At 48.3% G+C, this 23,470-nt stretch overlaps 1 protein-coding gene across 1 annotated transcript in view; it reads left to right on the plus strand.

The window, feature by feature from the left end:
* TTC7B (tetratricopeptide repeat domain 7B) overlaps positions 1-23,470 on the plus strand; it is a 388,142-nt gene that overhangs the window by 285,907 nt on the left and 78,765 nt on the right. Inside the window, exon 17 of the mRNA XM_006879120.1 lies at positions 9,088-9,185. Within this exon, the coding sequence (XP_006879182.1) occupies positions 9,088-9,185 (98 nt within the window). The remainder of the gene's footprint in view (positions 1-9,087; positions 9,186-23,470) is intronic.

A 23,470-nucleotide genomic window follows, 5' to 3' on the forward strand; every position in this document is an offset into this window, starting at 1 on the left:
CCATTTCCGGATCTTAGAGCATTTTTCTTGGTGTGTGTTTGGATTGCTAAGTGTGCCCTTCTCTGGGGCGGAAGTAATTAAGTGGAAAGCTCATTAAGTTCCCTCAACCACTTGTACATGGATGACATGTTTCAGGTTCACAGCAAGGTGGCTGGATACCTCTGGTCCTGTCCAGAAAGGTCAGGAGCCTTCACACATGAAATTTAATTCCGTAACAGGCTAGAAAGGTGTGAATATAGAGGGTTCCTTGTCCAGCCAAGAGGAGGTAGCAAATGGCCTGGTCACAGTGGGCTCCGGCCTCCAGACCAGGGCTGTGCAAAGGTGGGAGGAGATGAGGGAGCAGTGACGTGGATGTGAGGGTTTCTATTGGAGTCTCCTGTCAGTGAAAGTTTTGCAGTTAAAAACCAAGTATTCAAAACCAGTGCCCTGAGAAGGAGTGGGACTCCCTGGCCACAGGTAGCTCAAAGGCAAGGGAGCAAGGACTCCACTGTGAGCCCACCCACTCGTAATGCACAGCCTTTGCAGGACTCCAATTGCAAATGGTCTATTTACCCGCCCTTCACTGTGGCAAGTTAGGCTATTGCTCTGTGCTCCCAGCTCTGGGACAGTGGTCTTGAAACCAGCCTCCTCCCTCTCATGTGTAATGCCCTGAAAATAAAGATCATTGTACTGGAAAGCAAGCCCACAGATAAGCAAACAGCAAGTGGCCATATTTGTCCCCCAAAGCCCCCGACACCCGGCCTATCAGAGGGGTTTGGAGAGAGAGGCTCAGTCCCATCGCCAGCTCCCGGGCAGTGCAGCTCAGGGCTGCTCCACACCGAGCTTCTTCCTATGCCGCCACCTCCTTTAGAAACAAGAACATAAACCCATCAGCCTTCATGTTGCCAATTCTCCCTCGGCTCTCCACACCTCTCCCACCTCCCCACGTTTCCTCCCACTTAGCAACCAAGAATATTGAATGTGAGGAGGGAAAAAAAATAGCAGAATTGGGAAGCTTTTCAAAAATACTTAACCAAATGCCTGGGCTGCATCGTCCGTGCTGCCTCTGTTTCCTGAAGGATCTTTCAGGGCCAGAGCAGGGTGGGAACACTCACCCGGGCTCAGGGTCTTGGGGTGGGGGGAGAGACAGGAAGAAGGGTCCATTGGTTGTCAGACTGGCCCCCTTCAGCCTTGAATGAAAAGGATGTAAACCAAGTGACCCTTTACTGAGGAACTTCCTGTTTGCTTTTTAAAAACTTTGTTTCCTCTCTCTGGAATAAAAAGAGATGGTTCTGCAGCCTTTACCACCTTGAAAATGCAGGCATCCTTCCAGTACGCTGGGCTAGGAAGACCTCTGTCCATAGAATCCAACCTCAAGAAGAAAAGGTTGTGTCCTGGGTTTGCAGTTCTCCAGAAAAGGGCAGCCTGGAATTGAGGTCTTGGAAGGTTCCAGAAAAGAGTTGATTCACCCTTATGAAGTGTATGAGACGCATCTCTCCAAAATTAAAAAAAGAAAAAGAACTGAGCAGAAAGCATGTGGGCAGGAAGCAGTTTTGTGTCTTCCTGGAGTAGGTGGGCACTTGGCATTGACTTCCTGCCTCGGATGCCCTTGTATTTGAGCAGGCTCACTTGTGAGGCTTTTGCTTTGCTTGTCCAGGTCTCCCCAGTCTAACCAACTCCTTCTCAAACTCAGGCAGCTCATCCCAACTCTTGAGGTCTCCGGAGTGGTCAGAGGATGATGTGACAAAGGGCAAGAAAGGGCACTGTCAGGTTTCGGCCACTCATACCCTCTTCTTTATTTTTTAAAAGAAGGAAAATCGCATTACGAACCCTGAGCTGAGCCTTCTAACACTTGGGAACAGCCTTCCCCTGCAGCTGCGAATGCATCTCTTGCTGGGAGCACAGTGGTGGGTGGCTTCTCTGGCGCTTGGTGAGGGGTTTGTCATCTCAGAGGCTGTTTCATTCCCCTTCCCCTCATTGTGCGATTCTACTTTGCAGTTGGCAGGGAGAAATCTGCCTCCTGTTTTGTCTTCCCTTCTCAGTAAAGGCTGCAGCTCCTTCATTTCATGTGTGTGTTCACTCACTGACAACCACTTGGCCACACAAAAGAAAAAAATGTTCTGGTGGGAGCATCAGCAGAAGGTTCCAGCAACCCCTTGAGCTGGGCGCCACAGCACTGTTGCACTTAAGCTGAGCAATCGGGCTTCCTCTGGGCCAGCCCTGGCCAGGCCACTCATATGTTCTCTTTAATCCTTGCATCAGCAAGAAAGCTGCTGTTGTTCCCGTGTTGTAGAAAAAGGAAGCTGACACTCAAGGAGTGTAAATCGCTGACCTAAGTGCCCAGTGAAGTAAGTATGCAGTTGGAGCTGTGGTTCAGACCCTGTCAGCTGTCAGAACACCCTCCACCACAGCAAGCTGCCTCTCTGAGCCTGTCCACTGACTTTTCCTCCTTTATCGTTATTGTTAACCAGCCACTTCTTTCCCTTCTGTCACTGTCACTTGGACCCGAACATCGTAGCCCCTAATGGACATCTCCACATGACTAGAAGGAGTTGTCTTCCTAAACTCTGCTTTGAACACTTCATCAAGTTACCTATTACTCCATCCTTTCCTTAGAAGTCAGAGGTTCCATTTTTACAGACAGTCCTCAGGTTAGGAACTTCCAGTTTTCATTGACCCATAGTTATAAACAACTTCATAAAGTCCATTTTATTAAACATAGAGGTCCAAAAAAAAAAAAACATAGAGGTCCATACAATGAACAAGCAGAAACTAATTTGCAGTGTGCAACAAATCATTATTATTATTACTATAGTACATTGACAGAGAACAGCCAGAAGTACAAGAAATATTGCCTGGTTCAGAATCAGGAAAAGGGTGCATCAGAGATGTGTCTTTGCTCCATATTTATTCAATCTATATGCTGAACATTCAGGAAGCTGGACTTTATGAAGAATGTGATACCAGGATTGGAGGAAGACTCATCAACAACCTGCATTTTGCAAATGACATCACCTTGATCTCTGAAACTGAGAACTTGAAGCATTTGCTGCAGAAAATCAAGGGCCGCAGACTTCAATATGAATTGCATCTCAACACACACACACAAAAAAGAAAAATCTTCACCACAAGGCTAACAGGAAGCATCATGATAGATGGAGAAAAGATTGAAGTTGTTAACGATTTCATCTTGCTCGGATCCACACTTAACACCCTTGGCATCAGTAGTTGGGAAATCAAAAGATATATTGCATTGGGGAAATCTGCTCTCAAGACCCTCCCCAGAGTGCTGAAGAGCAACAATGTCAGTCTAAAGACTAAGGCGTGGTTGGCCCAAGCCATGGTCTTCTAAGTTGCTTACTGTGCACCTGAGAGCTGGACAGTGAATAAAGATGACCGAAAAAGAACGGATGCCTTTGAGTTGTGGTGCTGGAAGAGAGTATTGAACATGATATGGACTGCCAAGAGAACAAACAGATGTGTCCTAAAGAGAGTCATACTGGGTTGTTCCTTGGAGGCAAGGATTTTGAAACTCCATTCACATACTTTGGGCATGTTGTCAGGAGGGACTGGTCCTTGGAGGAAGATACCATGCTTGGAAGGGTAGAGGATCAGCTCAAGAGAGGAAGACTCTGGATGAGATAGATTGACACAGTGACTGTGGCATGAGATCAGATATGTCAGAGATAGTGAGGTCGGCTCAGGATAAGGCAAGGTGCAGAGCTGTTGTTCATAGGGTTGCTATGAGTCAAGGTCAACTGAACGGCACATAACAACTGCTACTACTATATATTACTGTATTAACATGTTTTAGAATATCTGAAACTGTGTCTTCAATGTCTTTTTATGCATAGAAAGGTGCGCTGTATTTATCTACTAAAACATTTGATTAACTGGCTTCAGATACGAATCATCCCTACCTATCCTGGCTTAATTGCAAATTCAACTTGAAGACGGATTTAAGAATTTAAGAAGGAAACTCATTCGAAAGCCAAGGACTGCCTGTAGTGGGCACTTGCATTCGGGGGCAGCTCTTCCCTTCCTAGTAGGTTTTTTGTCTCAGACAGCATCAGGCAATGTCATTCCTATCACATCCCCAAAGAAATTGAGAATCAAGGGTGGCAGGAACTTGACTCTAGTCATCAAGGCTTCCTAGGCTGGAGAAAATGAGGGGTGACCTCCCCCGCTGCCCATGGCTTCCTCTCCTGACTCTGGTTTTCATCCACAGCTCCTCTCTCATTCCGTGTTCGCTGTGTGCCCACCACTCTTCAGGGTCCTGAGAAGGAGATAAAGCTGAAATTCTGGATCCCAGCTCTTAGTCCACCACCACTTAGCCTCTCATGCTCAGTTTCCAACTTCCAGTGTAACTTTAACTTTCATTAGTTTACTCTGGTCCTTCCCACCGAGGAACAGAAGGCCCTGGATGTGTAATGCCCATAACTTGCAATCCACAGACCAGTGATTTTCCCCAGAGTTCTCCTCCCAAAGCTGTGGATTTCCTGCCTTCTTCCTGAAGAGGTGCTTCTGGCAGCCCAAGGACCAGGCTGAGTGATGGATGGATGGTTCCTATGTGATGCCCAAGAATACAGGGTCCTAGAAGGGAGTGAAGGCAGCTTATAGTCCTGCATTTGGAGAAGCTGACGCAGTTGAGGAAGGAGACGTAAGGGCTGACCTCCTCTTCCACATCCTGTGGGTCATACAAGGCAACACACGATGGCTCAGCTCTTGATGGCACCGAGTAAATGACAAATTTTAAATTGCTTCAAGCCCCCAGGCAAATTCTCAGTCACTTACAAATACCTCATTCTTTCTAGGGGCAGAACATTCATGGTGGAAACAAATGCATGTCTATTTTCAATAGTTGGTCAGTTGTATAGATTTTTGTCGTATGAGAATTGTATGGACGACAGTCAATCAAAGGAATGTGTCTTTGCTGGGGGAGGAAAAAGGATCCTGTGTTGCTGTGAGTCCTGACAGTCACAGACTGAGATTATGACTGGGACTTCTAACAGTGGGAACCGGAGACCTGCACGCAGCTTCCGAGGCCCCCACAGTCGCTCCAGAAGCCTGGGGTCAGTCAGCTTTGGGATTAGCCAGCCTTGTCCATACACGCCGCGTGGATCCGCGTGTGCTGTGGGGCTGTGCGTTTGTGGCGGAACCTTGTGTGTGTGCCCAGACTTTTTAACTCTTCCAAATGCTCTCTACACATGACCTTCATTTTATCCTGTGAAACATGGCTGACACACCAGCAGATTTTCAGAGGCAGGCAGTCACATGGGAGGAGATTGCCCATCGTTCCGCGGAGCGGCTGGTGAATTCAAACCTTCATGGCTTAGAGAATGCAGCTCAACTTCTTACCCCCGTGACACCAGAGCTCCCTCTCACAGTTCTTTGTAGGAACACAATCCCAATCCCGTTGAATCTGCCAAGGGAGTCATTGAAGCCTGGAAAAGTGGGCGGGCCCACCGTGACCTACTCAGTGACTGGATACCCTCCAGAAGTAGGGTAAGAGCTCAGTTTCAAAACTTTTCCCAAAGCATTGTCCTTGGAGGGCAACTCGTGCTCTGAATCAGGCTGGAAGAGAAGCCCGGAGAATTCAGACTGAGACTCAGCATTTCCGACGCACTTCCTGGTGTTTGGTCTACCCAGGCACATTCTCCCTTCGCACTGCCAAAGCCACTTCACATCTCCCAGAATCCTCCAGGTGATCAAGATCCTTTCCAGTGTTTGAGATAAGATCTTCGGGGGGGGGGGGGGGGGGAACACCCTTGTAAGTGGAAAGTCATTGCAGAATCAACTTCTTGTAACGGTAATAATGCCCATACTGCCTTGGAAAAGTCATCGCTGTGTCACGTTTGCATGAAGCTTTTCAAAATGAACAGATGCATACCAGAAATATTCAGGCAGCCGTGTCAGCCATGAGTCAACTCCACTGCAACTACCAGCGATGTGATTCATGAACGTGTGCGCACTTTTATGTTGTCTTTTGCTCAGATGCCCATTGTTCTCAGTCGTGGAAATAATTAATGGAGTAGTTTCCAGAAAACCCTGCATCAGATGATGTCATAAGTCCAGGCTGACAAACAGCGTGTCCCAGTGCACGTTTCCCTCTGGTCCCAGGCAGATTTCTCCCATTCCATCACTGGACGTGGAAATTGCAGCCTGCAAACCATATTAAGTTTCACGCTAGATCTTATTTATGCCACTTTCAGTAACAGCTGCATAGAGGAAGGAAATTGTGTCCTTTTATTGTTGAATTTGAAACTTCTTTTTTTTTTTTTTTTTAAATCACTGTAAGAGCCTCTAGGCTGGGAAAAGGAAACAAAAACAAAAACTTGCAAAATTTAAAAAAACAACAACAACAAACCCTAAAACACAAAACTTTAAAGAGTCAAAATTCAATAGTTTGTCACTCTGTACCGTGGCAGTCTGCTTCTAGAAATATCGACCACTTTGGGAATGAATCCTCTGGGGCACGTCTCCTCTGTCCTCCATCCAGGGCCGCTTTGATTCAGAAACCACTCCATGGTGGTGGGTGTGTTTGGATTTTCTTTTTCACGGGAGCACATCATCAGGTCTGTTCTGTTGAGAGAAAGCATCATGGAGGTTGTTATTGTTGTTGTTATGTGCCGTCGAGTCATTTCCGACTCATAGCGACCCTATGCACAACAGTCCTAAACCCTGCTCTATCCTGCGCCAACCACACCACCTCTGACACACCCATCCCGATTACCCCAGTCACTGAATCAATCCATCTCATAGAGGGTTTAATCCTCTCCAAGATGAATCTGTTTGTTTTCCTGGCAGTCCATGGTACCTTCAGTACCCTTCTCCAGCACCACAGCTCAAAAGCATCCACTCTCCTTCTGTCCTCCCTAGTCATTGTCCAACTCTCTGATGCATAACAAGCGATTGCAAATACCATGGCCTGTATCAGGCGCACCTTAGTCTCCAGAGAGACACTGTTGCTCCTGAGTACCTTAGAGAGGTCCCTAACAGCAGACTTTCCCTTTGCGATATGCTTTTTGATTTCCTGACTGCTGGTGCCAAGAGTGTTGACTGTGGAGCCGAGCAAAGTGAAGCTGTGAACACTCTCAATCTCTTCGTCATCCATCCTGACGCTGCCAAATGGTCCAGTGGGCGAGAATCTTTGTCTTCTTGACATTGAGCCTCAGTCCATACTGAAGGCTTTGACCCTTCACAGCAAGTGCATGAGGTCCTCCTCAGTTTCAGCAAGCAGGGTTGTGTCATCTGCATAACGGAGATTGTTAATAGATCTTCCACCAATCCTGATGCCACAATTCTCCTCATAGAGCCCAGCCTCTCGGATAATCTGCTTTGCATACATGGGTTAAATTTCCCAGTCACTCCACATGAGGAAGATGTTGCTGTCCCCTGTCCCTCCCTTACAGCTTACAGGCTTGGAAACCTGAGGGACAGTCCACATCTGTTCTGTAGGGTCACAACAATGTGACAGCAATGGTGTCTATTCTGATGATGAGGTTTGATGAATATCATAATAGAGGGAAAAAGGAAACTTCCCATTATTTTTCCAAAGTTGGCCAGTGTTTTTATTTACAAGCTCCTTAGAAGAATAATGAGAGAGTCAGTCTGATGAAAGCCCTATTTTCCCTCTTTGCCCTGGGTGGTCCCCAGGTTACGTTGCCCAATGAATAGCCCACAGCTGGCTCGCAGCCACATGTGGCGGGGGGGGGGGGGGGGGGCCTGGGGAAAGCTCAGCCTGGAGACTGCAGGGGAGCTGGCTTGGGCGGAGGCTCATTGTATCATGAGTTGGAGGCTGTGAGAGCTACAACTACAGCACCCCCTTCCAGTGTCCCAACCTGGAGAATACAGGTGGCCAAGTGTCCAGTGGTGCAGAGAGCAGGGTGTCAGGGGCAGCCCCTGCCTATTAGGCGCTGCAACATTTGGGCAGGTTGCAAGAGACACAGTTACTGTCCACTTCACATCTCACAGCTGGAGGGAAACACGGAAAGATCATGATGACCAAAGAAGAATTGATGCCTTTTGAGTGACAGTGTTGGAGAAGAGGCTGAGCTGTCTCTTTAACAAGTAAGAATTGGGGTTCTCCAACACACCTGAACCACCTGAAGAGCTTTGAAAACTAGTGACCACCTGAGAAATTCTTACTTAATGGACCATTTTCTAGAAATGTCCCCAGGTAATATAATTAATAGACTTGATTTTTTTTTTTAGGGCCATTTTAGGTTTATGAGAAAGAGCTGAGACCATGCTGTGTTTAAGGCATGCAACTATTTACCGAAAGGTTTGCAGTTCAAACCCACCAACAGCTTCCCAGGAGAAAGACAAGTCTTTGTTCTGGTAAAGGTTTAAGGCCTTGGAAACCCTACACAGGTGGGGCCGCTCTGACCAACAGGTTCACTGAGTCAGAATTAACTGGATGGAGGTGGATTGTTGGGGTTTTACAGAAATCGAGCAGACTGTCTAGGAAGATATCATATCGCCCCCCCTCCAGCTGACTGTGTCCCCGCTGGTACCACCTTGCTGTAGTGACGTGCAGCTCTGACAGTGGTGAAACGTATCCGTGCAGGGTCATTTACAAACGTCCATTGATCACACGAGGTTCCCTCCTGGGCTGGACAGTACTGTCAGGGGGACCTTGACAGATGTGTCACGTGCCCTCCATCACTGTTTCCGAGGGAATAATCACATCGCCCTGAACATACCCGGTGTCCTCCCTACTCTTCCTCCGCTCCCGAGCCCCTGACAGCCGCTCCTCATGTCCCTGCTGGTCTGACGTGCCCTTTCCCCTCAGTGCAGTGAGGAATCAACAGCACAGATGACAAGGGGTCGGTTCTCCAGACCACGCTGAGTCGGGGTGGTGTCCCTAAGGACACATACCTCAGAATACCACTTCGGTCCTCCATCAGCTGGGTAGAGACCCTGGATTGACGGCTTCATCAGTACGTCTTACTGGAGAACCGGAGGGTTTGGTTTGCGCGTATTTGGGCTGTGGGGTGTTGGGAGGATGCCCAGCCCAGGTACGATGAGTGGGAAGGTGCTGGAGATGGCCAGGCCGGCAGAGGCCTCCACACCCCAATGACTGACATCTGTAGCTGTGTTTTTCAGTGATTCTGGACGCGGGAGCAGCCTCTTAGATAGAACCATTGCTGACAGACGACAGCTTAATACAATTACTTTGCCCGACTTCAGCGATCCCGAAACAGGTGAGAATAAAAGGCCAGAGGGGACGAAATGGTGTCAGAGAGAATCATGGAGTCACGGGGATGGAGCCGGGCGGGGGCTGGAAGGTTCCTCCGCAGATGTGCAGACATCAGCCACGTGTTTTCCCGTATCATCTGCAAGTGTTTGTTCTCCGTGGGGGAGGTAATATTACTTGTCCAGCACAACTCTAAAATCTTGCTATTTTTCTCCTTGCTCTCAGAGCCTAAAGTCTAAAACTAAGAATAGATTGTCCCTTCTCCCATCAAATTTCCTCTCGCTCTCTTTTTCTGCCTCTCCTTGTAGATTTCAGGACTTGCTGAAATCGAGATTTATTTTTTTTTTCCTTCTCATTTCTGGTCAGTTGCACATATAAACACAGAGCAGCCGAGTGTAAAGTCCCACTGGGGAGGCAGGTGGGTCCTGAGCCCCGACCCCACCCCCCATCCTGTGAGTACTTGCTGACTCTGAGTGGACTTCGACATCCCCTGGCTGTGTCCCTCATTTGCCCAAGTACAGGCCAGGGACTCTGCCCACGTGGCTTCCAGACCTCCGAGCCAGAGATGGCAGTGGTGTCATTGACCATCTGTGCATATAGGACTCTGTAGGCCCACAAAACATAATGAAGTCCATTCTGCACAAGCAAGCCGGGGGCCCTCGAGCATCGCCCAGAGCCTGTCCTGCCCCTCAGTGGGCCTCACCCTTCTCTAGGTCAGCCTCGTCTTCTGTGGACTGGCTTTGAGAGGAGCCTAAGGTCCCTCTCTGTCCTCCTGTCAAGTTCCAGATCCACAAAAAGCCAGGGCCCACATGAAGGGAATGCACCACCAGGCACTACAGGGGGAACAGGCCTCTGGGCCCACTGGCTCTGCTCCTGCCAAGTGCAAGGCTCTCTACCCAAGTTCAGGGTGGTCAGCATGTCTGATCCAACAGCCCCCTCTAGGTCCCCTGGGTCAAAATAATGGTCAGGTGTTGGAAAGGCCACATGTGCCAAACATTTCAACAGAGCACTCAGCCACCAAGGAGTCATGATGACCCCTCCAAACATACTGGCTGACCCCTCGAGATCACTGGTGGAACTGGACTGCAAATCAAGCTGAACTCTCCTGCCCAGCCCCCCCCCCAGCCCCCCTGCTGAAGGGATCCAGGATCCTCCTCCATGATAGGAACAACCGGTCAGCTGGTCACTGGGCAGGACCAGCTGAGCCAGGGGAGAAGGCTTAAAGCACACAGTGAGGCCAGCAATTACTGCCCTGGCTGCCCGGAGCTGCTTTCCCCTTCCCTACTCCTCCCTGCCCAGGTTCCAGTAAGGACAAACGTACGAAACTCAGGCCCCTTTCCTTCCCACCGCCTTGTCCCTTCCACTCTCTACTCTGTGGCCCTACTTGAGGCCTGACTGGGGTCACTCTGAGAACAGATAGTGGCAGAGAAGACGTGATGCCCTGTGATTCCATCTTCCCTCTGTCCCTCTGGGGTCTCCTTCTTGAGGTTAAACCTCACCTGCCATGGTGTCCAGTGAGCTGTTCTCGATGGCACAGGCGGAGGGAGACGCTTCCCCCAGGCAGGTTCGGTCCACTCTCACTCCCCTTCTCATTAGTGGCATTTGTACTCTTCATCCTGGGCACCCAGGTGGCTGAAATCTGACTCGATGGTGCATACACCTTCCATGAACAGCCGAGCAGCAACCACCCTGGCCTGGGCCGGTGATTATTCTGATCCCCGTTTACCTTTTCACAAAATCCTTCTGGGATCCTTTTCACTGGCCTGCCACCCAAAGCCACTAAATACTGATCTGTACCTCACCATTTGCATAACCTGAGTCTCCAAGTGGCCCAATAAGTTAAGCAAAAAGGTTAGTGGTTCAAGGTCACCCAAATGCACTTAGGAAGAAAGGCCTGACAATCTTAATTCCAGAGAGCTACCCCAAAGGGGCACCACCCTGCTCTGACGCGTGAGGCTAGACAAGAATAGCTGCCCGTGATGGCAGCTGGTTCATCCAGAAGACCAGAGGCTCAGAAAACCAGACGGTCAGATATCAGTCAAACAGACTATGTGTGAAGAGGGTAGAGCATTCTGAAATGGCCATACAAATCTAAGACGTCTGATAAGATGCCTCCGTCTCAGTCCAGTCTTCTAGAATTTCTTCCAGCAGCACAGAGGCAAGAGGGCCAGCCTCGGAGGATGGCCTGCCGTGTGAACGAGCCACAGAGTGTAGATTGCCTCTTGATTCCATGTCGGTGCATAATACGTTTCCAGGACTCAGAAGCCAAAACTAGAACTCACAGGGCACCGTAGGGAAGTTCTCTTCCATCCCTGCCCCTCTGTCCTCTCTTTCCCCAAATGTAACCATTTTCATCAGCTCTTTGTTTACCTTTCTGGCATTTTTTCCCCCCGAGTAGGAATATATTATGCCACTCCCTATTAAAAAACAACAAGGGCATATAATCCAAGATGTTCTGCACCACCTTTTTTTGACTTCACAGCCCATCTTGAACATCATGCAGTATTCATCCATAGAGAACTTCCTCATTTTTCTTTTTTTTTTTCAGCTATGTGGCATCCACAGCCCACATATTTTACATTCTGGACTTTTCCATCCAGCTTAACCACAGCCATTTTCCTTCACTCTGCCACAGTTTTGAGCCACATGGCATGAAAGGAAGCAGGCTCATTTTGAATACCCACCACAGCACAGCTCATGTGGTGTGTTTTGTTTGTTTGTTTTTTAAAAAACAACTGTTGTACAGGGAAGAAAAAGAACTTTTCCAAAGTAACAGTGTGTCTGAGTGAAACAGAAGGAGCTTGGACCAGCTGTGGTCAGGGAGAACCAGCCCTCGCTGGTGGCAGCAGGGCAGAGCCCGGGTCTATGTCACTCTCAGACCTTGGCTGCCTTAGTGGCTTGAGTTCAAGGATGGGCACCCAGTGAGAACAAAACCACGCAGTATGACATCAGCGGGCCTGGTTGCCGTGGGTGATCTCCCACCGTCTTGACCTCACCTGCTCTGGCCCCAGGCCCAGAACCACCCACTGTGTTGTGCAGATTCCTTTCTGAGACCTTAGGTCCTCAAGTTGTTTTTGTTTTATTTTTTAGTACTGAATTTCTTTTTTTACTATTATTATTATTATTGAAAACTTTTAAATGTATCCAGATAAATATACCAATGTCAAGAACCCTCATCTATGAACTACCAGGCTTCTGCCTTCAAATCAGGATGATGAATAAGGAGGTTTACTCTTTGCTCCGTGGTAGACGTTATTCAACACCCCTCCACAGGAGCCTGGTGATGCAGTCATTAAGCACTTGGCTGCCAACCACAGAGTCAGAGGTTTGAGCCTGCTGACTGCCCCACTACCGTCACATGAGAGTCTTCTGCTGTGAAGGTTACAGCCTGTGAAACCCTACGGGGCAGCCAGCCCTGCCCTGTAGCATTGCTGGGAGTCCAAATGGACTCGGTGGCAACGAGTTTAGTACTCAAATCAAAATCATTTTTTTTTTCATAGCAGATGCTTTTTTTATTTGAATGCAATATTACAAATCATACTAGTGTTTCATTAAATCTTTCATCTATGTTTTGTTTTACAACATGAACTCCAGTTGACCAAATTCTTTTTTTTTTCACTCAAAAACTTGGCCCATTTTGCTGGGGAGGCATTTTAATTGGGCGCTGTCGTGTCCCCCCATCACTATTGTTGTTGTTAGGTGCCATCAAGTCGAGTACAACTCACAGCAACCCTATGAACACTAGATCTGAACGGTGTCCTGTCCTGTGGCACCCTGCCATCTCTGACACACTTGAGCCCACCACCGCAGTCACTGTGTCAGTGTATCTCATTGAGGGTCTTCCTCTCTCATGTTGAACGTCCACCTTGTCAAACATCATGTGCCTTTTCAAGAAACAGGCCCTCCCAACACCCAGAGTATATGAGATGAAGCTTAGTCATCCTTGACTCCAAAGACACACTCTGGTTGCCAGGACATCTTTTTTTTTGTTCTTTTGACAGTCCATGGGATATTCAGTACTCTTCTCCACTGCCCAAAGCCATCAATTCTTCTGTCACCACTATATTTCCCTGAGTGTCCCCCCAGCTTTGAGATGTGAAGGGGACAGTAACGGCATCTTTTGCAGACCTGCCCAACTGTTGCCGCACCCAATACGTAGACCACCTGAAGTAGCTGACTCTCCATGGCCATCTTGGGACCTCAACCCATCAGTCATTGTACCTTCCCCCACCATAGCATTCGAGTAAACATTATATAAGTGCTTCTCACAAAAAACAAGTCGACGAAAAGTCCACCTCCAACCCTTTCCGATTGAAAGGCAAATAGTTGCCTTTAAAATGCCTTGGCTGCTGTTGGTTGAGACACAGGCTCATATGGCTGACCCTGTGCCCCGGTACCTCTGGGTTCTTACTCTGTGGTGATGTTTGCAGAACAAATAACCAGTAGAAAAGAAAATCCAACACATTTGTTTTCTCCGAAAAGCACTTGTATTGTCACGTAGAGGAATGAGTGCCTATTACACCACCTTCTTTTCTTTACAGCTTATGTGAGTATATAAAACACGAGTTTACCTTTTTCTTTGTGTCTCTAAATATTTTTTTTTGCCTTTATCCTTTCTTTCTCCCGCTTATTTTTTTTAGTGTCAGATTCCTCCTCCTCCTCCTCTTCTCTGTCAAGAACCGAATCTCCTCTCCACCTGTTTGTGTCGTCTCATCTTCATGCTCATCCCAAACCCGATACCTTTGTGTGGCCCCCTGCAGCTCATTCATTCAGTGACCCAGGGCCCCGCCGGGATCCCTCGCTCTGTAAACGTGGTTTTTCCTTCCTTGATAGACCTGCTCTGTGTGCCTGCTGTTTTCTTTTCTGATAATCTTCCTAACTGAAAAGCTGGATGGGAAACTGCACCAAATTTGTCAGAGAAAGGCTCTTGTTCACTTGAAAACCCAAAAGCCCTTTTGGGGGGAGAACCAGATGATTAGAGATGGCAGATATCTGCGTCCTGGTCGCAAGCTCCTCTTTGAAAAGTAAACAACGCCGGTTTGGAGCTGAGCAAATGGATGGTTTTTTTGGGGGGGTTGTTGTTGTTTTAGAATATTGCTTCTAGTTCTCAGTTCTCTGTTTTCTGGGAACTAGCATAAAATGATAATAATTCATTGTGTTAAATAAAAAGGAAAAGTATAAAAGTCTGCAGGTAATAATGTAGCCCTAAATCTTCCTGATGCACAGCCTAGTTCTAGTGGCCGAGTGGTAAGGATTTATGCTGCTGGCACAAAGGCACACGGTTTGAATCCACCAAATGCTCCACAGGAATAAGATGGGAGTCTTCTCCCATGTGACTTACAGCTTCTGAAAACCACTGGAGGATCAGCGAAGAGTCAATTCTAACAAGACAGAGCATAACACCAGAGATATTTCAAGGGAGCCCTGGTGACCTAGTGGGTAGGGAATTGCACTGTCGGGTGGTTTGACCCCACCAGCTGCACCTCAGGAGAAAGGTGGGAAGTCTTATCCTGTGTGACTTACAGTCTCTGGAGGATCAGCCAGGAGTCAGTCCCAGCTCAATGGCAATGAGAGAGAGAGAGATGGTTTAGCTATAAACTGAGGTAGTGGAGGATGACGGGGAGAAAATAGAAATGTCTTTAATTCAGCCAGTATGGACTAACCCAGGCAGCACTGAAAGCCAGTGACTTTGGGCCCTCTTAATTGTGTGTGCTTCTCTGACTTGACTGTGTATTAACATCTCAAGGAGCACTTCTAAAAATGCCGCTCCCCTGGGCCCCACCCCAGAGTCTGTGATTCCGTAGTCTTGAAACGGGGCCTGGGAAGCTGGATTGATAAACTTAACCTCTCAAATTTCCAGGGCCAGTGGGCCCCAGGCCACATTTTGAGAAACAGTGCTGTGAATTGTTTTCCATCTGCAAAGAAGAAAAATGTAAGATCTGGGCTGTGAAGCCGTGCAGGGAAATGGAACAATATTTATAGTCTAATCTTTTAAATAATATGGAAAATTCACACATCTGCTTTAGGCTGTTCCAGGGCCTGGCAATTAAAAGGAAATAAAACAAAACAAAACAAATGATCCCCTTATTAAAATGAGACGATGGCTGGTAAAGGCCCTTAAATGGGGCCTAAATGGGGCTCTCACCAGGAGAACCCATCCTTGTTTCCTTTCACTCATTTATTTAATGTCCACTTTACCGCCGGCGCTGCCAGGAAATTTAATCTCTATTTCCATGATTTATAAAGGCTCATCTTTGTTCCAAATGCTGGCTTCTGTGAGGAACAAAAGCTCCTGAGGGGGTTGCTGCCAGAGAGAACTGCTTTTCCTGGGGTGCAGGACTCACCCGCTGTGCTCAACACAGAGGTGCCCATGAAGGCCTGGCACAAAGGAGCGTGTCCTCTGAGAAGTTGGTGAACCCCAAACACTCGGACCTCACTCGTCTACACGTCAAATGTCCCCACCTTCCTTGGCAGGCCCAGATTTACAGAATGGAAGATGAAGATAACATTTATAAACAGCTTGTGTTGTTTTGAATCCACTTCTTAAAATAGATATATTTTTATTACAGTGATCATGCATAATGCAATGCCCAGGGGCAGTTGCCAACACTTGATTTTTCCAGAAAAAGTCGGTTTTGCACTGACTTTTGCACACCCTGGTCTCTTAAAGTGGGAAATCTCTGGCCTAGCGCCATGTTCCCACCATCCAGTCCACTCGTGTTTGCCTCCCCACCCTGGCAGTGTCCATCACGTGTCCCAGGAGCCAGTGGTCTTTTAAACTCGGGGAGGCCAGAGGCCTGGCTCTTCCAGGGAGGCCCTTTAGAGCAGATGAATCCATAAGCACAGGGTGAAGGACCCTACAGCTGGCTTTATGGGGAGGGTGATATGTCTAAGTACGGCTCTCCCACTGATTCTTTGTGAATCTGTGAGTCATCCTCTTGAGAGAGGGCCTAGCCTGAAACCAGGTGTTAAAGCTAAGATGAGCCCCTGGCCCAGTGAACCTGTGAAAGCAAGAACCTGCATGAAGCGGAAGCCTACCAGAAGAGGTAAACGCAGATCTTTTGCCCTAGAAAAGAGAGACAGAGAGAGAGAGAGAAGCAGTGACCCTGTCAAAGGCGCAAACATTGTGAGACCTGGAAAAACAAGGAGGTCCAGCCAGTTACAGCTCACGCTGGTGCCACTGTACTGCAGATAAGAGGTCCTGGTGGCGCAACAGTTAAACATTTAGCTGCTCAACGAAAAGTCGTTTGAACCCACTCCAGTCCACAGGATAGAAACCTAGCGGTCTGCTACCATAAAGAGTTTAAAAACCTTCCAACTTTGCGACCATGTGGGACCTGACTCCCAGCTGTGCCTCCTCTGGTTTTCTGAGACTGTAACTCGCACAGAAAGAGATTGCTCTTTCTTCCACGGAGCCACTGGTGGGTTTGAACTACCCGAGAGAGGTGGCCTTTGAGCTAGCCACACAGTGGGTGAGGCCACCAGAGCTCCCTGCTGGGCTCATTGTGAACCATTAAGCCTAGAAAACAACAGATGCATTTAGTCAGAGAAACAGACTAGCTTCTTCCGCACTACAGAAAAACATAACATTTCCTAACTGAAAAAAGTATTAAGTTGGGATATCGGCTGTTTCTTTTAGGAAAAACAGCCCAACCCTGATATTGTAATACTTTTCTCCTTAACCATTGATTTCTAGATCACTGGTGGTACAGTGGTTTAAGTGCTTGGCTGCTAACTCAGAGGTTAGTGGTTCTAACCCACCAGCCATTGTTTGGGAGAAAGAGATGGCAGTCGGCTTGCACAAAGGCTCCAGCCTTGGGGAGTAGGGCAGTTTCCTGTAGAAAACAGGGTCCCCGTGAATCGGAATTGACTGGACAGAAGTAAGCTGGGGTTTTCTGGTTTGAGCCCTTGACTGGCTGCATAGGAATGAGAACAAGCCCAGCCCTGCAAGCGGTGGGAATCAGGATTGGGGTTAAAGTGTGGAAAGAGCTGAAACCTCCTTGTTTGATTATTTTTCTCTTCCCTTTGGAGTTTCCTGCCGTGGAAACAAACACATGACGTGAATTGGTCGCCTTTCATGTGACTGATAAGCCTTTTGGATGTCGAGGGGCTTGCCCAGTCGCCCTCCTCTTGTTTGTTTTGTTTTTTAAAAAATAATAATGGTCATTGTTGGCGGGAAAACACGTGTGGCCCTTGATTCGCTATCACAGTCCCTGCAGCCAGCCTTACTGTTGGAAGGTTATTAGAACTCTGTTTGCTTTTCTAGCCTTAATTTTGATTTCTTTTTCAAATGCTTTGTTTCTTTGTTTTAATTTTTGGTTTGATTTGTTGTTCCAAGGCAACTCTCCAGAAGCATACTTTCATGGTTTCCCCTCCCTTTTTTCAGTTAGTAAGTAGCTCATCAATCTCTTAACCTTTCCGAGGGGCTCCAATACCATGCTCCCTTCCCCCACAGAATGCGTGTGTGGCTGGTGGTCGTGGGGGATGTGGATGGAGGTGGTGTGGACGGCTGCTTCCTGCTTGTGTGACCCGCCACCCCACAGCCCTGCTCTCCTGAGACCCCTCATGCATTCAGCCGCAGCTCGGTTCCAACAGTGGAGACAGTATTGGTCTGGGACGGACTACACAGAAGGCGTTTAGAAAGATAACTCAAACTGGGAGCGTCCAGTCGGTGCTGCTAGGACGGCTGGACAGCCAGGCTCCCCAGACGGACTGTAAATTTTGGGTAACAAAGATAAGTTGAATCTTGTCATTCCTTTCTAATTCAACCATTATCCTTACCTTGAAGAAGCAATTCTAAGTATTCCGTTTTCTAAAGTAGGCTGCTACCCAGACATCATAGAGCTTAAAACTACGTCTTCCAAAATGTCAGGAGGCGAAGCAATTCCCTGGAGATAGGCCAGTGCTGAAGCGGTGTTCACCTGTCACTCGTGCATGGTGACCTTTCCTGGAGGTGTGTTGTAGTCCACCAATCCTCTTTTGTCAGATATTTTTGGGAAATAGTGCATCTCCATCTGAGATCTTCATAGATCAAATTAGCACATTAAAGACTCTTAAAAGGCCTGTCATTAAAAAAAAATTTTTTTTTAAAGCCGGCAATTAAAAAAAAAAATCATGACTCTCTTAACTCTGCTTAACCCAGAGAGTTCCCAAATCAATTTCATCCTGGGCAAATGTGGAATCATGTTGCATTGGGAAATGCTGATGCAGTGTATTGCGATCCAATGCATTTGAACAAACTGAACCTCCACTGCTTGTCATGGGGTTGATTTCCGCTCGAAATCCAGCTCAGTCCAGATCCGACTTCACTTCTGACTTTTAAAAAGCCCCAGTGTGGAGATCTGTTCGGGTCTTGTCATCACATTAGCGTTTTTCATATGAAGTGACTCACTCCAGGTTTCTTGCAATATCTGGCTCCTCAAATACAGGAAAGATACTTCATTTGCATGAAAATCTCCAAGAAGCCCTTCTCAGTCAAGATGAAGTTTTGTGTATTTAAACCAGCAGCCAGAGTATTTTCCATAGAATGTGCTTCGAAGTCACAAAGGCTGACTGAGTACAAGGACCCTTCTGTAGAGGAAACGAGGCAGCACCCAAATCTTCCTGGACCTTCATTTGCTCACCTTTAAAAGACATCAGTGATGCACATACCTCGTTAGCCCACCCGATCCTGCTTTCAGACCCATGTCAGTGCCATGCCCCCTCCGTGGCAGCCTGGCAGCTGTGACTCCCAGCAGCAGGTGACCCACATGGCCCAAGGTGGTGGAGAAGGATGTAGACACTGCCCCAGCCTCTCTCCGCGATGCCTGCCCACCTGGGGCCCAGGGAACCCCACATGCCATCCTTAAGTACCCTGCACTCAACATTTTGGAGACAAATGTGCGTGGATGTTTTCTTCTCTCCTCCAAGAACATGCGAGCATCTGACCGCTGACTGGTTCTTGGCTTAGTTCTTCATACCACGGATCCTGGTACCGCTGAGCTCTCTGTAACCAGAAGAGGAGAATAAGCAGGTCGGAAGAGCACACCTCTAAAATGCAGCAGAGCCGGGAGAGCAACGTGTGGGCCATTGTGGCCAGTATTTCCTTCTCGCCCTTCTGTTTTCACAAAGCGGCAGATCATGCTCACACAGGTAACATATTTCACCAAAGGCTCATGGTTCAAATCCAGCACTAGCTACTCTGCAGAAGGATGAACACTTTCCTCCCATGCAATTTACTGTCTCTGAAAACCCGCTCGAGGGTCGGTTCTGGTTAGATGGCATGTAACAACCACCCCTGCTCCATAGAGGAAATAATTTTGGGAAAAACCTCTATGCATGGGAAAAACCACTTCAGGGAAGACTTCAATGCAGAGAGGCCATCTTTTTTTGTTTGTTTTAATTTAATTTTATTTTTTGTGTGTGTACCATCAACTCAGACCTGACTGGTAACAGGAAGAGATTGCCCCTCCTTCTCCAGCAGAGCATCTGGTGGATTCAAACCGCATACCTCTGGGATTGCAGTGCAGCTTCCCGCCGCTAGGCCACCAAGCTCCCTAGAGAGGCCATCTTTGAAAATGTGTCTGTGTTGGTTCAAGCATAGCCTGCTCTTTGCTACTTTAATTCTCAAGTAGATTCTTCTGTGTCAACTTTGTCTTAACAAACCTAAGTGGAGGTTTTAGGAGATGAACACTTCAGTAATTAGCAGAACTCAGCTGGAAGTTGGGGAGCGCGTGTCCCCATTAGGATATCACTCAGCCACTGTCAGGAGCACAGCCACCTCTGGGTGGGGGAGGGCACCTGAACGCAGACAGGTGCGCCCGAGCAGCCTCATGAATATGCAATGGCAGGGCTCAGGTGGAACGAGCACCTGCCAGGTGTAGTCCTCCAGAAGGTACTGTCTCCAGCCCAGAGCCACTGTGGCAGCTCGCAGCAGCTGGCATCCTCTCTCGCATGCTTGTGAACGACTTCCCCCAGCTCCCTGCTTCCCACGTGCCCACCTGGCCTGCCCTCTCGCCGCCAGCAGCATGCTCCGCGTCCCTGCATGCCCACTGGTGGCAGCGTCCCTAGCTTCTCCGGGATCCTTCCCTGGAAAGCACTTTTTCCCCTGTCAGGAGAACACACCTCCTGTCAGGTGAAAAAACACACTCTTGAAGTAATTTGGAAAGCCGTGAGTGAGCGTGTCTTGGATGGTGGGCGTGGCTGTCTTTATTTACGGGGCTGTCCTGGCATAGTCTTCCCTCGGTGACAAAAGGACGTGTCTACCAGGATGAGGACCAAGGTCACTTATCAGGAACTCCCATGGGATTGGGCCCTGGGAGAGCTGCCACCACCCTAGGGGGACGTGCCTCAGAGATCCCCCCAGACCAGCTCAGAAAGGCAGGACTGTCCCACAGCAAAGGTGGATGTCATCCCCCCCTTGGCTCCCTGAGGTTAGGGTGATGGTAAGGGGATTTATTCAGTGATTTTAAAAAAAAAAAAAGATTCAGGGAAAATATACCTGATTAGTTGCCAGGAGGAACCAGTCCTTGGAGAATGACATCATGCTCGGAAGGGTGGAGGGACAGCGCAGGAGAGGAAGACCCCGGGTGAGATGGATTGATTCAGTGACCGTGGCAATGGGGGCAGGTGTGTCAGAGACAGTGCCATTGGCTCATGATAAGGCAGAGTTCATGGCTGTTGTTCATAGGGTCGCCGTGAGTCATAGTCTGCTCGGAGGCACTAACAATAGAGGCTTGAAGCAGGAGCGGCCTGCCCTGGGCTTCCTCCCACTGAGAACTAAGAACTGTGGTGGCCCCAAGGACACGCTGTTCTTTACATGCAGGTGGCAGGTGTGAGGAGGAAGGTCACTCGGCTGCCAGCAGTCTGCACTGTTGGACTGATTTCATCTCAGGCCCTCTCTTGAGAAACAGGAGTTCTTTTCCTGTGAAAAAGTGAACATTTTTAAGCAGCGCTCACTCGCCCGGCAGACTGCTTAGTCATCCAAGCTGCTGTTAATTTTCAGGATCTTCAAGAAGTGAAGCTGCGGAAGCTTTGTCTGTCTGTCTTTTTTTTTTTTTTTTTCCTCACTTGCATTGTTTTGGGGCCTCCAGCTTTTAAGAACGAGAAGCTGAAATAAACTTTGCTGCTAGTTAACATGGCTTCATCTCAGGACTGAGGGCAGCGGAGTGCAGGGACAGACACATTGGCTGTGGGGACCTCGGCAGTCCACTCCTGGGGTGACTGATTGCTCTTTAGAAGAATATGGGGAGGGCAGTGGCTGAGGCGTCAGGTGGGACAGAGTGGGTGACAGAGAAGGGACCTGGGTGTGGACACGTGCCCCATCATTGTCCCGTGTTCCTGCAGCTTGAGGATCACAGGCGGGCGTACCCACTGATAACTGTTTGGGTGGTTATTACGTGCCATTGAGTCAGAACTGACTCATAGCCGACCTTCTAGCAGATTTTCAGAGTCTTGTAAATCACATGGGAGGAGATTGCCCATCATTTGAACCACATGCCTTTGGGTTGGAAACACCGCTCTTTAACCAGGAGGCCGCTCATCTCCCTGTCAGTTTTGGGAGTGACCACAGAGTAGCCTTGGTGGCCTAGTCCACCAACGTGCCAGCCAGGCTGCTAGAAGGTCAGTGGTTTGAACCCACTAGCCGTTTCTCTGAATAAAGATGAGGCAGTCTCCTCCTATCAAGATTTACAGACTTCAAACCCAGTGGAGGGTCAATGCCTGGGGTAGGAAGCGCCCTGGCCGCGGTGGGTCGATGCTGGCTTGGTTTCTGCTCAGAGGAGGCCTGGTGGCGTGTAGTGCTGTGTGTATTTGCTTTTCAAGTACATAATGTCGTGGTGTTTGTTGTTCTGAACACTATGATGCTCACTGGGTCACAGGGTTCCATCTGAGATCTATGTTGTCTTCCACATGAAGATATGAAGGGAGGTGGGGGTGTCCTTCGGGCAGTAACCACTTACTCACTGCCATCAGAACAGCCCAGAAGGCAGCTGGCATAAACATATGCCATGTTTTCAGTGTGACCTTGCTGATGAAGATGAGGCATCACCAATCACAGTCAAGTTGCTGGATTGTGCCTTTCACATAAAATCTTTGGCTCTGGGATCCTTGTGAATAGTGAGCCTTGAATGATGAGCTAAGGTTCCTACGTGGTTGCCACATTTGAAGTCTATGTGGAATTGAAACAGAGGCTGAGTATGCATTTGGAGAGATGGTGTTCTGGAAAGGCAAAGGTGAGGAGGGCTTGCTGTCCAGTGTCCTGCTTGTGTGAGGTGAGCAGAGATAAGAAGACCTCAGGAGACCCTGGGGCTTGAACTCACAGCCCTGAGGCCAGTGGCTGCCACCCGATATCCTTACTCAGTGCACAGAAGAAGGCCTGACGGCAACAGCTTCTGGGCCCTCTGAGTCACGGTCCAGTCCATGTGTCCATGTTCTGTTTGGGGGCTCCAGATGGAGAAAGCAGAGAATTCGACTGGTTTCAGCAACTGCAGAGCTCCCCAGTTCCTGAGCCCCACGGGTCCCTTGTACCAGGTCAGGTAATTAGGTCAAGGACAAGGGTGGTATCTCCCCTGGCCCCCTTAGCCCTCACCTGATCCCTGTTATAGGGCCACAGGGGAGGGAGAGGCTCCTTATCTCACTGGAGGAGAGCAGCCGTTGCAAAGCCCCCCTCACTCGGAGAACAGTGATAAACACATCTCTCAAATTCCTGTGATAAATAAAGGATGCTGGGCAGCTCGCTTGGTCCACGACCAGCCTATGGAGCCTGGTTACGGCCAGTACCCCTCTCTCTCTCGAGTTTTGAGTTTCAGACTGGAAATATACCCTGTATTCCTTCTTCTGACCCCTTTTTCCAAGCCTCATGTTGGACTAATAGCCCTCCCCATCTATGACCATTGCATGGACATACCTGATTTGGCCAACAACAAAAAGCTGCTTTAGAAATACATTGGTAAAAAAAAAAAAAAAGAAATACATTGGTCAGGATAGCATCTCTCATATTTCACCTGCATCAGTCACAAGTCAGGATCTATTTTGGCACCAGCCACTTTAGTCCTGTGGAACAATAAGACAGCGGCTGTTTTTGTTGTTTTTCAATCTGTTATGGGAGAATATCAAGAATATCATCCAGGAAGAATGCAAAAGGTCATTACAAAAACAGAGAAAGAAGAAAATACCAAGATGGATGTCAAAAGAAGCTCTAAATATTACACTGGAATGCCAAGAAGCCAAAGCAAAAGGAAAAAATCAAGAGCTTAAGGAATTGAACAGATTTCAGAAGGCAGAGAGGGAAGACAAAGTATGACAATGAAATGT

This window comes from Elephantulus edwardii, unplaced genomic scaffold, assembly GCF_000299155.1.
Source record: "Elephantulus edwardii isolate Elephantulus edwardi_28Jun2011 unplaced genomic scaffold, EleEdw1.0 scaffold00002, whole genome shotgun sequence".
NCBI classification, from domain to species: Eukaryota; Metazoa; Chordata; class Mammalia; order Macroscelidea; family Macroscelididae; genus Elephantulus; species Elephantulus edwardii.